The sequence below is a fragment of the Chelonia mydas genome, chromosome 2, assembly GCF_015237465.2.
Source record: "Chelonia mydas isolate rCheMyd1 chromosome 2, rCheMyd1.pri.v2, whole genome shotgun sequence".
Lineage (NCBI taxonomy): Eukaryota > Metazoa > Chordata > Testudines > Cheloniidae > Chelonia > Chelonia mydas.
In genome coordinates this window covers 97821071-97838515 of record NC_057850.1, presented here as the reverse complement: position 1 = coordinate 97838515, position 17445 = coordinate 97821071, and the positions used below count along the sequence as shown (strand labels likewise).

Sequence of the window (17445 nt, the reverse complement as noted above, 5' to 3'; positions counted from 1 at the left end):
GAGTGAGTTATCAAGACCATACTTTCTACAGTACTTAGGCTTTTGTGTGTGTGTGCCCTCCCTTATTTAACTTGAGAAATCTGATGAAATCCCAAACAAAGATGACAGGGCTGCAGGTGATTTTTACCTCAGAAATTCTGATTGTTAATTAAGATTATAGGACCTCCTTGAATTGTAAGTAAAAAAGTCTTCCACCTTTACGATTCCTTTTGTTTTATTTTACACTTCCTCATTTTCACTTGTCAACATGTGATGGACTTGCTGGTTATCTCCTCTCTGGCATAACATCCCTTCTCATTTGCTATGTGAAAATCTCTTGAAATTAATTTAATGCATTTTGAAAACACTCTGTATTCTACTATTTGGAATCATTAGTAATAGTTTTCCACCCTCCAAAAAAATGCTACTAATGATTCCAAATAGTACAAAATAGAGGGTTTTCAATAAGGGGGGGGGGGGAGGCGGAGTGGGAGGAGAGTGTTCCTGAAGTAAGATTTAGCAAGAAGAGGAATAAGAAATCGGAAAACAACCAGTAACTCATCTCGTACGATACAGCTGGTGTTACAGTAGTGCAAGGTGAGACAGAGAAACATATTGTACTTGTTTGTCCTGCTAGGTTTAACCGAGACAGAATATACAGTATAAGTACGGTAGGTTTCTTCCTCCTGCCACCATTCTTGCTTACCAAAAACCATTTTATTTCTTATCAATTGCTTTCATTGTGATAAAGATGGGAAGAAGAGGTTATATAAAACATACAGTAAATCACAAATATGAAAAGAGGGTTTGGAAGGGTAAGTTCTCTTCCAGTTAACTATTAATAAAAGTCCCAGCATAATTATTTCATTTGCATAAGCAAACTATCAGAAAGCAATTCATTTTAAGGTACTGAGAAAAGAGAGCACAGATTAAAACCTGTTCTGTAACTTCTCCCGAAAATGACTTGCAAAATGAAATGGTAGCCTTGTATTCAATTCCCAGAAGCCTGCTGTTTTGTATGTTTAGGGCCAATCTAAAGCACAATAAAAATACACTTGGTGATCAGACCCACACAAGATGTTAAAAAGTATGCTAACTTTTACTAAATGTTACAATCAATGATGTAACTTATGTAAGTAGGGTTGCTTTGTCATATATTGATAGTTACCTCACTTTCACATCCACATTAACTTGATTTTAAATGCAATTAATACATATAGTCAAGGAAGACTAATGGACTACATTCTGCACTTAACCTGGTGGACATTTTCAAATGGCACAAGTGACCAGTGCAAACCTATTTTGCATTGTAAACGACTAAATAAATCTTAATGGATTAAGAATGATCAGCTATCAACACACAAGGGAAATTAAGTGCTGAAATGCCTACATTGATTATTTTAAATTATTAGCCTTACTCTGTTCTTGAATTTGTATGCTTTTAGTGAGCTTTAACACATTTACAAGACTTATTGACTATAATTACAAGAGAATTCAAGTAATGGACACATCAATTATAAGCAACATGTCTTGACCAGACAGTTGCATAAAGAATTCTAAAGAGAGCTCCATTAGCATCTTCCCCTTGGTTTTATTCAGTTTTATCTGCCTTAAGAGGGCATATTAAGGGCTCCTACAGCTGTTCTGACCACGTGAACATGACTGTGTCTCTAAAGACTTAACTTCATATTCAAAAGTTAAATGTTTGCTGAAACATTACACATAAATACATTATTGACAGGACAGAAATAATGTTGAAAGTACTAAGCATGTATATGAATAGCCAGTGAAAAGGAATACTGTATTTACAGTAATGCACCTGAAGATGTTTGAGATGCAATGTACATTAGATTAATTTTAAACATGTTGTCCAGTCATGGCCTTGCCTTCTTCTATGAAAACTTACAAAACTATTTTAGGATTATGCCAAGAATTATTATCCTTTTATGATGTTTCTTACCTTTTTGTTCTCTTGCTTGTAACCATGCACTAAGTTTCAAATACTGCATGAATTTAAACTATAGCTTCTATAATAAGCCATTATTTAAAAGTACAGTAAAATAAACCTTACAGTTTTAATGAAAATATGTTCATTGAAATGTGAATTTATTATTCAAATCCACTCATAAATTCAACCATGGAGACACCACTTGTCTAAGCAGAGCTCAGTGATTTAGAAAAGCTGTCTATTTAAAATAAAGAATGTATGGCAGGTTTATAGAAACATAGCAGTGAATTTTTACATAAATTTAGAACTACAGCTTATGCATTTTCTGCAAAAATGTTTTTAGATTTTCCACTTAAAAAATTGAACATAAAAAGGAATAGACAGTGTGATACAGCACATAAACTAAAGCAGGTGCTATATCCACATGTACCACATTGACATTACATAGCATCTTCTAAAAACTATTTCCAATTTTTAATAACTTATTTTCTATGACAAAATTTTGTTGCTTAATATATGTATTTAGCAAGGAATGATGCAACATCAAATGACTGTCACTGAAGCATTAAATGTAAAAGTGTAACTTTTAATTCAAATGAAGTAAACAATTTTGAAACTTTTAGCAACTACAAGGGAGACAAGTTATGAAGAACAGCTAATGTGTTCTCTAAAACCCAAAGTATTACATAGTAATAACATAAGAGCCAATTAATTATTACAACCTGGAATAAGGAGAAAATTCTTATGATTTTTTAAAGGCAATAGGGTAACCACACTTAAGCACTTTTAAGGAAATTACAAGAAACCCTCTGACACCATAGTTCCTGTCACATAGATACTTCTGAATTTCATTAATGGCTCAGGAGATAGCACACATTCACAAGGCTTTATGAATTCTGGATTATCTGAAATGTTAAAGAGATTAACAAGCAAAAGTATGGCAGATGCAGAGGAAAGATAGATCATAATCATAATCCACTTCTGTCGAAAGATATTGGCTGCAAATTTTATGCTTACATACCTGTATGGGTTCGAATGTGAGCTAGGAAGGCCATGGAATTGCTACTTCTGCACATCTTGCCACAATACTTGCACACATTGCCTTGATTTTCCTCTCTTTCTCGGTTGATTTGCTCAGTGTCTTCCACAATGTACTTATTCACCTCCCGCAGTAGTTCTTCATGTTGTTCTTTAATATGAAGAAACAAATTCTGTTCAGAATCAAAGGGCTCAGTGCACTTAACACATTTAAAGGTGGCGCCTCCTTCCGGTAGCTCTTCCACACTTGCCTGTTCATTTCTCATGTGACCAGCACTAGCCAAGTGCTGGTGAAGGTTGCTTTCTGTGTAAAATGATTTTCCACAGAGTAAACAATGAAAATGTTTCTCTTTTGAAGGATGCTTCATGGCTATGTGAACATTTAGTCCACTTAAACCATCTGCTAAAAAGCCACAGTCATCACAACGAATACGTGTCGATTCCCCAAGGGGATTTCCTTCAGATTTCTTCTTTTTCCCTCCACTTTGCGAGCTATCTATTTTTACAGTTACCTCACTAACTTTCATTCCACCTGACATCTGTCCTTCATCGGAGTGGTCAGTGGACTCTCCATCTTGATGGCTTTTTAATCTTACTATAGAAGCATCAAACTGGCCAAAATTTTGCATTGCCTTTCCTTTATCATCAGTACTGATAACAGTTCCCAAAGCCTCATTACTAGTTTCTTGCATGCCTTCAGCTGTTGAGCCATCTGCTTCCCAAATGCTGTTGTTTATAGTTACTTCTGCTTCATGTTTTGCGTCCGTAAGGGCTTCTTCCTCCTCTACAGTAGGATCCTTTCGGAAGCTTCTGTCACCCTCTAAGCTATGTACATTTTGAACAGTATTTCTAATGTTTTCATCAAGATTTGACTGCTCTGCTACATTACATGTTTCTGAAAGTCCTGGCACATGTGGGGTTCTTTCTGTTAGTAATTCTTCTTCAAGAACTTCAGTATGTTTATACTCGTTTTCAAGGTTTTCTCCATTTTCTTCTAAAGTTTTCCCACTTTTTTTGGAATCCAAGTTTGGGGCATTCATGTCATTTGAAACATTTTGATTTTCTACACTGCAATGGAAATTTGAATTGATTGGATCTTGCCCATTTTTCTGCAAATCACAAATGACTACTTCTTTAAGAGGTATTATCTCACTAAGTTTAACTTCATCTTTTTGAGATGTTTGTTGGAAGACTTCATAAAGGGGATTTTCTCCTTCATTAGATTCCTCCTCATTTTCAACTCCTACTGCATTGTGGGCACCATCTTGTTTAGAAATTTCTGAAGATGTATTTCCATCTAAGACAGTAGAGTCAGCTAAGCTTTTCAGAGTTTGATCATCCTGTGCTTTACCACTGTTGACATATTTTGTTTCATCTGAAACTATCTGAAATTCTTCTGTGTTTTGTTGATGATCCTTTGGAGACATAACAGAGGTTTCTTTGGCAATACCTGTTGTATCTGCTTTCTCTCCAGGGGAAGAACAAACATAAGATTGTCTTTTAATTTTATGCTTCTCTGTTGCTGCGTGCCTAGTCATCTCTCGACGAGTAACTGCATAGTAATCACAAGCCATGCAGTAGTATTCAAATTCTTTAGTATGCTTCCGTTTTACATGCAGCTCTAGAGAAGAAGACGAATGAGCAACAAACTCACAGTGTACACATTTATTGTCATTTGCACCTGTAACTCTTCTCTGAAAACATGGGTCACCATCTTGAGTAACATTACTTGGCTCCATAAGTATATGCTGTTTTATATTTATAGGGTTCTTCGTATACTGCAGATCTGGGAGTTGAGATACATTGTCAACTTCTACCTCAATGGAGTTTCCCTGGTCTTCTTCCTGATTTTCTAAGACTGAAGTATCCAAATCCGATGACTGGCTATCATCCTCAACATGTTCATTCAAAATATCCATTGGGCTGTTGATCTTCTTGCTAATGGATTCAAGATTACCTCCTTCTGGGCAAACAACTACCTCTGTGTTTTGTTTTCCATTAGCTTCCATTTCAACACGACCTTTATGTTTCTTGGTGGCACAATGACGTTCCATGTCACCTTTGGTTACAGTATAATAATTGCAAAGTTTACACAAATAGCTGTACTGGTGACTGTGCTTTCGTCTAATATGTACAGTCAAGTTGGTAACACTGGAGGCCAAAAGACCGCAATGGGTGCATGTCCTAGAGATGGTGCCTTTGGGTCTCCCTCTCTTTGGTGCATTGGCCAAAACTAACTGACTGTCTTTGGTAATTTCACCTGATGGAATCAGTTCTTTATTTGTGGATGTGTTATCCACAGTAGAGGAAGGTGTCTGTATACTTTCTTTATCTAATTCAGTCTTTACATTGCCAGAAGTGGAAGGCTCTATTACTTTTTTAACATCACTTGCATCTACACATACCCTTTCAATACATTCCTCAAAACGTAAACCAATATTGTTCTTCCTGGCATTTTCAAGGTGCTTGCTTCTTTTAATATGCTTTTCCATTCCTTCTTTGCTCAGTGAATAAAGGTTACATGCTTTGCAAAGAAAATGATATTCCTGTGCATGTCGAAGTTTTATGTGTCTTGTAAGAACTGTGGAGGATCTTGTTTTATAAAAACACTTTTTACATTGAAATTGGGTTTTATTGAGAACAGAATGCTTTAATTCATTTCCATGATTTATCATGCAGGGCTTTGGAGGCTCATCCTCCATGGTCACTTCTATTTCATCTACAATTTTTTGGAGATTATTATTTGATTCCAGTGTAGTATAAGCTGCAGTTTGCAGAGACAAATCAGTGCTAATTGATTGAGAAGTATTTTGTTGAGCCAATAAACTAATATGCTTCTCAGTTGTTTTATGATCTATCAGTTCTTCCTCAGTTAGAAAATACAGATTGCAAATAATACAATTATGGAGCATACTATGCTCTTCACTCATGTGAGTTCCAAGGCTTGTATCATTCAAGCAAATAAATGAACAAAGGTGACAATTAAAGCTGTAACCCCCCATTTGATGTTTATTACTTTGACAGTGTTGTTCAAAGTCCCCCCTGATTGCACAGGAATAGTTACATGTTTGACAATGAAACTGCATTCCTTTTGTATGATGTCTTATAACATGAATTTCCAAACCATTTCTGTTCTGAAAAACAATACCACAGTAAATGCAAGTATGTAGAACTTTGTTGTCAGCAACAGGTTTAATCTGAGAATCCTCAGTTTTGGTAGTGCTAGGAGAACTGGTATTTGTCCTATCTTGACTCAGAGCCTGTATTTCTGAGGTAGCCTTACACTGACTGTTAACGTCATCATCATCATCCATTTCTAGCTCTCTAGGCAATTTGGGCATTAAACTACTTGGTTTACGCTGGGTCCTGAAGTTGTGTTTCACCTGCGTTTGGTGAGATTTGGGTTTGCCTCTTTTACTAACACCCAACAAACTATATCTTCCTTTAATTTGCTTTTTTAATTTAAAAGAGCCACTTCGTCTGAAAGAAGTTCTTAGTGATAAAATATTTCTCTTATGTCCCAATCTATCAGATCTCCTTGTTGTATTTAAACTGCCAGTTATCTTTTGGGTACTTCTAGTGGGCTCTTGTTTGTTCAAATTTTCTTCTGAGGACCCTGATATTTCTAGCTTTTCAGTCTGGAGTTCACGAGTTCCTTCTACACTGAAGGAAAACTCTTTTTCCTCTGTAACGGTCTCTGATTTTTCAGTGGAAATATTTTTAGATGTTATCATTTCGACAAGAAGTTCACTGCCATCACTTTGTTTAGAAAAGCTTACTTTCGAATCCTTCAGATTACTAGCATTTAATTCTTTTGAATCAGCAGTTCTTGTCTTTGATTTATAGGGCCCAGATTTTGCTCTCACTTTCTTCTTGTTGACTGCTATATACTGCTTTTTATGAAAAGATCTTTTTGTCAATATCTGTACAAATCCTCCTCGTGAAGCAAGGTGTTGACGGCGAAGGTGTGTCTTGCCAAGGAAATGAGAATGTAGGAGATTCTCCTCACCACACTGAAAACCACAGAGATCACAGCAAAATATTATTGATTGCCCGTGAGCCTGCTTGATATGTGTTTGTAAAGCTAAACTGTATTCTGCTTTATAACTACACTGGGGACACACATGCTCTTTGGGTTGCTTTGAGTGGCTTTCTTGAATATGTTTTTCCAAATCAGGGTAAGAAGAAAAAAACTGATCACAAGTTTTGCATTTAAGAACTTTATCTATATTGCCAACTGTACAGCAAACACTAATTTCTTCCACTTGAAAAGTACTTTCAGGAACAGCAGATGGAACTTCTTGTGAATCTTTACTTTCCAAATGAATTTTCAGTGGAGTAGTATCGGCAGCTTTGAAATCACACTGTGGACACAAGGAATTTGAAAGAAGTGTGTCACCACTGACACAGTCACTTACTGCTACCTTTTTTATGGCTCCATCTATTACATTATCTGTTTCTGCAATTGACTCTTGCCTAACTGTGAGTTTGAGTGATTTGCCTTCACTGCCTTTAGTATGTTTTGAAAAATCCAGCTTTATTCTTTTTGAGATAGGTTCATTTTCAAGTTGGTCCCCTTCAGTAACGTCTAGGCTAGTTGATTCTAATAATGCCCTTTTGTTTTTGCCATTCTCTTCTCCTTTCTTCTCAAGGCTCCTATGAACTCCATCTGATAAGGACCTTGTTTCCTGGTTAGATAAGGAATCACATTCAGCATTTTCTACTGAAACATTTCTCATTGAATCTTCTGTCAGATCAGTTTGTAAACTCCCATCAACTTCATCACTCTTCTGATTTTCCTCTGCATCCATTTTTCATGAAGGCAGCACAGAGCACAGTTCTACTATCAGGGATAGCTCATTTGGCTGTATTAGTACCTATAAAATAAAAAAGAGTTTTGTTATTAGTCTTTTGTACATATAAGACAAACATAATTTGCTAATAACCCAGGTATAGGCTAACAACAACAATCTGATCTAAAGTCTCGTGGGGACAGCCATAATTAAAGGTATTGTCCAGCATTTTCAAACGGGCTGCCTAAAACTAGAGACAAGGTAGGAGAGGTAATATCTTTTACTGGACCACTTTCATTTGGTGAGAGAGACACAATCCTAAAGTTATGGCACTTAAATCAAATGGCCATGCTTTAAAGCCAGACTGTGGAACCATTACTCATTCTGGTGAGCACTTATGTGAGTAAAATCACTGGCTTCAATAGGACTATTTGTGTGAGCAAGTGCTCAAACATGTGAGAAAGGGTTACACAATTTAGCCATAAGTCGTATTGTGCAACGAGAGCTGCAGGTGCTTAGCACTCCTGAAAATTAGGCTACTTTTACTTAGGTATCTAAATAAAGATTTAGTTGTCCATACTTGGGCACTCAAGTTTGAAATCTGACCTTTGTTTCTGGCAGCCTTGATATAGCACTCTAAGTTACTATGGCCTTCAGCAAAGAGGACAACAGATAATCCACCTTTTTCCAGAACTAGAGATTTCAGAATAAAAAAGCTGACTAACCCCAAATTAAAAAGCTCTAAAGATAGAACTGACCGTGATTAAGACCTGTTGGATAAACTGAAGAATCAAGAAAGATTTGGCTAAATATCATCTTTTAAGCTTTACCAGTGTAAGACCCTCCTTCCTTCCTCTGCCCGCATCCCATGCCACAGGATGAGATGAAGAGAATGTGACCACTACTGATGGAGTAAATAAAGCCATATGATTGCCAAAAGGCTACCACTAAAACCACCTGTCATTTCCAAGGAGAAAAGTTAACAATAGGACACACTTTCAGTTGAAGAAAGACAAGTAACGGAAGTGCCAGAGGGGAGGGAAAGAAAAAAAAACATGTGCTTTCTCTTCTCACAGTTGCCAAAAAAACCCAAGCCCCTCCACCACTACAGAAGCCAAAACCTCCAGTCCAGCAGCCAAAAACCTCATTTCCACTAACAACTGTCGATACAACTCTTCCCCAGCAGTCCGGTGTGATCCTCCTCTCCATGTCAAAACAAGGCAGATCCATTCCAGATACAAAATCTTCCAACAGCCCCTGAACAAATTCTGTGGAAATCTGTCATTTGTGTGTGTGTGCGTGTATATATATATAATAAAAAGAATAAACATTCCAAACCTGAAGTATATATTAAAATAAAAATTAAAGTAATAAAGTTAATATGATTTGATTGAAAACTCCACTTTAAATATATAATTCAATAAAAATCTATGTTTTTCTATTTACCAATGCTACCATAGAAACTGAACCCAGTGTTAGTGAGCTGCCAAATTTTGGTTCCATTTCCACTGAATGCATGAGCCCCTGACCATAACAGTATGTGCATTCTGATAACAATAAATAATTCCAAAACTGATCCAGACAATAGTGTACAGTAAGCTATCCAAATGTGTAAAAAGCAAATAAGAATTATCCTTATTTCCAAGGAATACATTCCAACAGGATATAGAACTCAAGACTTTGTACCTAAAACAGCTGGGCTACACATGAAGCTAGAGAATCTGCTTGTTCTATTAATATGTAAGCAGTGTAGCTGTAGCTGTGTCGATCCCACGGTATTAGAGAGACAAAGTGGGTGAGGTAATATCTTTTATTGGACCAACTTCTGTTGGTCAGAGAGACAAGCTTTTGAACCACACAGAGCTGAAGAAGAAGAGAAGAGCTCTGTGTGGTTCAAAAGCTTGTTTCTCTCACCAACAGAAGTTGGTCCAATAAAAGATATTACCTCACCCACCCTGTTTTTCTATTAATAGTTATTTATGTGAGGCCTAAAAGCAACTCCATGCACAGAAGTTACATGTATTCTACAGACTCATTTTTCACTTGCAAGTCTCTCATTAAGCTCAACTATTGACCAGGCCCTGCCTAGCTTCTAAAACAAGCTATCAAATACTTCCAGAACAGTACAGCTGTTTCATGTTTCCAGATACTGCCTCTTTAATTGTGCTTTCCTGATTCCCATGATTTATAAATTTTCTTTCCTAATTCAACCAGTAGGTTTAACATTTTGGAAACCACTGCATGGGTCAGAAGTTGAAAAGTCATGGCCAGATCATCAGCTGGTGTAAATCAGTATACCTCCAGTATCTTCAAAAAGAGCTGCATCAATTTTTACCAGCTGAGGATTGAGCCCTTAAAAATAGGTTAACTCTGAAAAGTCACCAGTGAAAATTCAACCTAAGATCTGAAAGGCAAGCTGCACCCTCTCTGGCTCATGCTCATTATCAGTAGCAAAGATTCTGGAACTTGATTAACCAAACTGATTAATCAAAGCATGTGCGTAACTTAACAAGTAGTTCTGTTGAGGTCAATGAGACTTAAAACACATACTTAAAATTAAGATATATTGAAAAGTTTGGGCTGAATCAGGGCCTTAAAACATTTTTAATGTTCACTGTCCTATAGCAGCATTGGCTCTGTAGCACTGACAAAAGTAAACTTATTTTTATCAATAAAAGTTAGCAAGTAATACTTGGAATACACGCAGGGTGCATATCTGCAGAATAACAAGGTCCCATTTTTAAATAGCCATTTTTCTGACCATTTTCACATTGTAAGAAGGATCATTCTTATAGATAGAGGTCGTTGAGTAATATCATCAAAGTTCCAAGTTCTTCAGAATGTATAGAAACTAACTGTATAATTCAGAGACCTGTAGATCTAAAGGATGCCCAGTTCAAGCTTCTGTGCTTCTCATCCCACTCTCTTCACCTTAGTCTAAAGTCCTCTGGAATCACTTGAAGTTATGAGAACAAATATCTAAAGTGCAACATTACAGAAGACCATCCTATTCTGTTAGTATGTATACAGATCCTAATACTCCACCACTGTCGTCAATGAAAGCTTTGCCACGGTTAAGCACATACTCAGTACACAATTGTCAAACTTTCAACATTTGTTACTTTAAAACCAAATTCTATCAAACAGCAACTACTCCTCATGTCATGTTTGATGTTCAAAATGAAGCTGTTCTAATCAAGAAAAGTTATTTAAAAAAACACATAACTTTTTAATGCTCATAACTCAAGAATGTTTGATTAGACTCTTAAGGATATGGCCAAGAAATTAATCTACCACATTAACTTCAGAGTAACAAATTCTTTTGTTTGGGAATTTTCTTTGATTAATTAAAAAGGCATTTTAAGGTTACTTGGGACACTTTGTTATCAATTATGGGATTCTAAAAGGCGTATGTACTGCTCTGAACATTGGTGCAGGGAATCAGTAAGCTCAGTAACTCTGGCGGTAATAATAATCTAGCTTTTACATAGTGATTTCATCCATAGATCTCAACGTACTTTATAAAGGAGGCAAAGTGCTTTTCTTGAATCTGCAAAAGGCACACCTGCACGTATCACATCATTACTGCACAGACACATACAACACACAAAAACCCAGGAAATATAGCTAGATAGATAATTTACACACACTATATATATAATTTTCCAATTGTATATTACATATTTGTAATTTAATAAATTTGACTAGTATACAATGGTGAATAACACTAGTCTTTCATCCGATGAAGTGAGCTGTAGCTCACGAAAGCTTATGCTCAAAGAAATTGGTTAGTCTCTAAGGTGCCACAAGTACTCCTTTTCTTTTTGCGAATACAGACCAAAACGGCTGCTACTCTGAAACTAGTCTTTCAGAAGTTCTGTAGGATCTTTAACAACAAATGCTCAGGATCTCAGTTTGTAAGTCGCATTTGAAAAAGCACATCCAGCAGCCATACTTAAGTACATACTCAGCAGAAAAAGAGCCACTTACTGAATCTCCATCACCACTTCCTACAGGCTAATCACACAAATTCTTGCGCTCTTCCTGCAATATTTTTCATATATCTATTGGTATGGATGTTGTGTCTGCGGAAGTTCAGTAAGCAGTCAGTTATTTGGGGTTAGGAAGTCTTCCCCTGATGAAAAAAGGGGAAATATTTCACCTCATAGTTCTCTTTTTTCAAATGTTTCTATGTCCGTCCAAATAGTGAGATATAGTTGATCTCTGCCAGTAGATGGAGACAGTACAGCTGAGATTTCCAATAGTGTAATTAAAAGAGACATGCCATTTCCCAATCCTCAGATGAAATTTAGAAAGCAGTAATTTTAAGTTAAGATCATAGGGACAAGCAATTAACTTAATAATTAACCTTAAATCTGTAATGAACGACAAAGTTCCTTAACTCAATGCTCAGTACGTTTTTATTTACTTTTCGGGGAGGCATATGCCAACTTTTTAAGGGAAGGAATCTGGACTTATACAGAAGAACCTGAAGAAAGTATAGTTACGGGTCTTAAATTTCTCCTTTCCTTTTCATTTTTCTGTACTAAATCCCGATCTCAGGTCTTTCAAAAACAGTACCCAAGGAGCAAATTAGCATCTCACAGTACCAGATGAGGCCTGAATGTTTAATGTATAGTATGTGGCAAAGGTGTGTACTGACATCCAGGGAGCTGCTTTGCATATTTCCAGTAAAAATACCTCAGTGCTTTCAAACCAATCATTCCTTTCAATGGAATCATGGATCCAACAGAATGGGATTCAAACGAATCTGGAACCTCTTTGCCTCTGAAATAAGATTCTCTTAACTAGCGCCTTACTTAACTTGGACAAAGTTGATCTGGATGACACTTGTCTCAGCATGAAACCATCATGCCAAATAAGCACCCTCTAAACTCCTGAGGTACATTATCCTATGTAAATTTAGAGGTCTCTCCTGATGTTCCTACTGTAACATGGCTTCCTTACTATTCTTTACACTATGAATAATGTAGTGTAATGAATAATGAATAAAGACAACGTGATTTCTTGGTTCAAATGGAATGAAGACAGGCATTGTTCTCAGCACATCTTGTATTATCTGACACACATATACATCTTTATTTGCAACACATCAACCCTTACAATGGAGCCTGTATTAGAAGAACCACATAAGGATCAGTCTCACCACTCATCTTTGGCAATATTTGGACAATTTTGTTTATGCCAGTGACCTTTGTCACTGGGGCACTGCCTCTCCAAGTAAACCACAGGCCTAGCATTAGTCGTCAGACCCTACCACTCCGATGCAACAAAGGTGCACTCTTTTGTAGAGTTTTTGTTTTTTTAACACTAATAATCATCATCTGAGTCACACTGACAACTTTAGCAGTCTCTGTTTACCAATTCTACTTTCCAGTAGGTAGCAGAAACAGCTATAGTGGCCTCATATGGAGTACACTGAAGAGACCACTTATTTGCTCAATGCCTTTAATCCCAGCACATGAAGGTACCTTCAAATAATAACAGCTGAGATGGGGTTCCAGAAGTATTCTTTTTATCCATAAACAAAAATACTCTCTCTTAACATGAGATGAAGTGGGCCCCTGAGGAAACTAAACACTATGTGGGATGGAAGAAAGTCTTCGTCCTGTTCATAATCCATCCATATTATATTAGACCGATTCAAATGCTAATAAATGTAGTACTAGCTACTGACTGAACTGACTCTGAAAAGACAGTCTTTGAAGTACGGATGAACATATAGTCCCAACTCCTCCAAGTGCTGCTCTGAGGATTATCGTTATGTTGGTAAAAGGGCATCAGGGCCCTATCTAAACTTAACAAAAGACTTCAGTATTGGAAGTGATGCTCCAAAATGGAGAATTGGAGAACACAGAGCTGGTCCCCACCCCAAAAGAGGAAAAGAATTGTTGAAAACATTTTACTCCAATCATTTTTTAATTTGGAAGTTTTCACTGGCTCAATAGCTGCTTGAAAAAGAGCTAAAGCATTTTAAGATTATGAAATTTTAAAGAATTCTGACCAGCTCTATGATATATTGATGAGATGGAAATGGAAATGGAAATGGGAGTGTGCAAGTATGCTGTTGCAAATTCAAGAAACATAGTCTTACCTCCCTTCTAAAGTATCTTGAGATCTATGGATGAAAAGCACTATCTAAGAGCTAGGTATTATTACCACCTACGCTCAGTGGACTTACTGATTCCATGCAGAAGATTTTAACACCTCAGGGAAGAAGTTTACACTTTTCAATTCTAGTAGTAAGCAAAGAGACCTGTTCTTTTGTGAACTCTCAGAATACCATGCCTTCTTTGTTCTTGTGGCATTGCTCTAAAAATCTTGATTCATTCAATGGTCCAAAATTGTTCAAGACTCTGACCATTTTGGGCTGATTAACAAAGGAGGAACAAAACTGTTGATTAAAGCCTCTGGGATAAGTCTGAATATCCCTTCTGCTGTAGTTTTTAGAACCCATTCATCTGTATTGGTATTGGACCATGCACACTACAAAGTTCTCTCTTCATCCTATGCTTGTGATCTGAGCATGAGCGTGCCATATATCAGGCAGACTGCTTGAAAAATATAGTGTGGCTCTAGACTATGTCCTGTTTTTTGGCAGTGAAAAGTAAAAACTATGTTAAAATTGCTGTTCCTGGCAAACTAGCGCTTAGATATTTTTTCCTAGATGATCTGTCCTTAAGTCCCCAACTCTGTTCCTCTTTAATTGAGAGGAATATAACTTTCCTAGAATACTGTCCTGAAGTTGTCATTCTTGCCAAGGATTCCTGGATTTTTTTCACTTTTTCCCAAAATGAAGCCTGAAAGGTAGAGTGAACAATCTTGTATTGACTTGGTCTGCAAACAGTTGGTTTAAAGTAAAAGCAGCTCTTTGATGATACAGAAGTCATCGGGGAACAAGAAGTCTCCTTGATGCTGTCCTAGGTTGCACTTCTTAAACAGATGCAGAAAGCTAACACCTCCAGCAGAGGGGGAAGGGCTAGAACATGGCTTCTCTGAGCTTAGTGCCCAGCTCCATCTTTGATGTACACAACTATGCACTTACCTTCTGGATGAGACAATCAAAGGTATAGCAGGGGAGCAGCAGTTGGAACCACATAAATTGCAAAGGAAAAAAAGGAAAAAAATTTTTTGCTTCTTTATAAAGTATAAAGATTTTCTTTAAGAATTTTTTCTGCTTGTCACATTAGAAATATCAGGCTTTGTCTAGCCACTCACTGCTCGGTGAATATTGTAAAGAAAGCTACATACGTACCTAGATAAGTTCCAAGCCAAAATTACACTAGGATGGAGTGAAGGTTGAGAGTACATTATAGCAATTTAGGGTAAAATTCATTACAGAAATGTTATAATTATCCCAAATTATCCCAGGAAATTCAGAGTTAAAGTTAAACTTGAAAAGAATTCAAGCTCATAAAAGTTTGGATATGTACAGTTAGGATACCCAAATAATCTTAACTCTGCCCTGTAAGGATGTCATAAAGGGACAAAAATAAAATATCTCAAGTCTTTAAAAATCAGTTTTATTTAGTCTGGGAATACAAACACCAAAAGTGCCATGATGCCAATCGTATGTTTGTTATATGGGGTTACTACAGAGCAGCTTGTCTAATGTAGACTAGGCCTATATCACTTACCTCCCTATTTCCATCTTTTAAATGGCCATTTGAGGAAAACAATAACATTTAACATATGTATGAGTATACACAGACACACAGTTTTATTATGTTTCCTGTATTTCTTTTGCCACTAACCTATTCAAATATCTCAGCTGAGAGAGAGCTGTATGAGATTTTCACTGAAGCAGATAACACATTCCATTTAGAATACTTGTGCGGTAGCTTGAAAAAGTTTCCCAGTAAAAAACCAAAATGTTCAAACACATTTAAAGAGCAATGGCAAATTAATAAAAATAAAAGCATTCTGATGACACCTGGTGGCCATTTTCACAGGAAGCCTAATACTCCATTGCACTTCATCTGTAAAAGAGCAGTTCAAACAGTAATATGCTGCAATTTTACATATTTCTTGAGTAAATACTTTCACTAAAATATTCTAGATGGTCAAAATATTTTCAACAACGAATCCACTTGTATTATACTGTTCTTTAATATATTTTAATTCAGCTCTATAAGTTATCTGAACCACAAAATTTGCTTTCAGTCTTGATTTCTCAGCCCAACTCAAAAAATGGGAGGAACATGATTGGAGGAAATGTCCACCTTACTTTTCAATTTACTAGAAAAATTTTAAATATGTGTTGCATCCTCTTTTCTCCAATAGAAGAGATGCTGTTTCAAATCCTTGCACAAAGAACACACATTAGTTCCTTAAAAGACTTCAGTAAAACAGAAGCAGCAGCCTTCAGTTCTCTGTAATCCTTATACTTCTTTCCAAACAGGTCCTGCTTTAACAAACAAAATTAGTACTAGTCACTAAGATCCAGTAAAAAGAACAAGGATACACATTTGGGATACACATTTGATAGATCATTGGCATGTAGTGCAAGAGACACACACCAAGCCACAACATTTCTCATTGATGATTTCTCACAGTAGATGCAAGAAATCACTTTAATCCTCTCATCTCCCTTGAGCAGAGAATTTCTTCCTTGTAATCTCAGACGATTGTGACCAAGATTTAAACTACTGATGGCTGTGTGCGAAGCTTGACTTCCTCCATAATGACTTGCTTACTTTCAAAGTTCCAGTGAACAAACCTTTGTTTCATTCCAAGTCACCAAACATCTGGTAAAGTTATCTGGTTTTATACTGTAAAAAGTTCAAAATTTTACAACTGAAATCTAGTATGATCTTCGCCAGGTTCTATGTTGACAGGCAGGAAACAGTAACAGCCTTTCTTTCCCATGCAAAATTGTTTTAATGTGCCAATATTTGTGTCTCAGTCAGTCACTAAAACTTAGGAATTTTCCTTTTTAGCAAAGTATTTAAGCATGTGCCTAATTTCAAAAGAGATTACTCATATGCCTAAAATTAAGCATGCTTGACTGTTTTGCTGAATCAAGGACTCAATCAGCAATTAAAACTCTCATTACCCCGGCGGGAAATATGCATGCAGTACAGTTACAGGACCAGGTGTGTTGAGAACAAACACCATTCTTTACTAGCCAAAAAAAATAAAAATAAAATAAAAATTAAATGATGCAGCTTCATTTTGTTATCCAAAACAATCATCTCCTTTCTTACCACCTTTCTGTAAATAATTGGGAATTCAGTACTAAATTTTCTCATTATTTTTCAAGAGCACGACGCAAGAGCTATATAATAGTATAGTATTTATACACCTTAGCTAACAGCTTATCACCAAATTATCTCCCCAGTACGTAAACTAAGAACCAAGCAAAGATCAAGGCAAAAAGAATCCTCTGTCCCAAATCACAGAGTGGCTACTTCAGCATAAGGCTGGAGTGTCCACCACACAGGGAGAAAGAGCTGTTGGATCCATGTATCTGTGAATCCACTAGCCTTGCCCCTTCCTCTCCCCGGGTCTGTCCCTCACCCCGAATCCCCACTATACAACAGTATGTAGGGAGTCCAATGAACAGGGCACCCTGGAATATGAGAAATGCCCCCAGGAGTCATATACTAGTTTTTCTGTGTACAGAATCCTCTAGGGATGGGTCTGGATTTCCCCCCTATTCCATGC

The 17445-nt window shown here is 36.7% G+C and overlaps 1 protein-coding gene across 11 annotated transcripts in view; it reads right to left on the bottom strand.

The window, feature by feature from the left end:
- Positions 1 to 17445, bottom strand: part of ZNF407 (zinc finger protein 407) — a 456036-nt gene that overhangs the window by 414598 nt on the left and 23993 nt on the right. For all 11 annotated transcript variants that reach the window (XM_007054594.4, XM_037892933.2, XM_037892939.2 and 8 more), the window contains exon 2: positions 2949 to 7842. In XM_007054594.4, coding sequence (XP_007054656.2) covers positions 2949 to 7776 — 4828 coding nt within the window. In that variant the 5' untranslated portion in view covers positions 7777 to 7842. The remainder of the gene's footprint in view (positions 1 to 2948; positions 7843 to 17445) is intronic.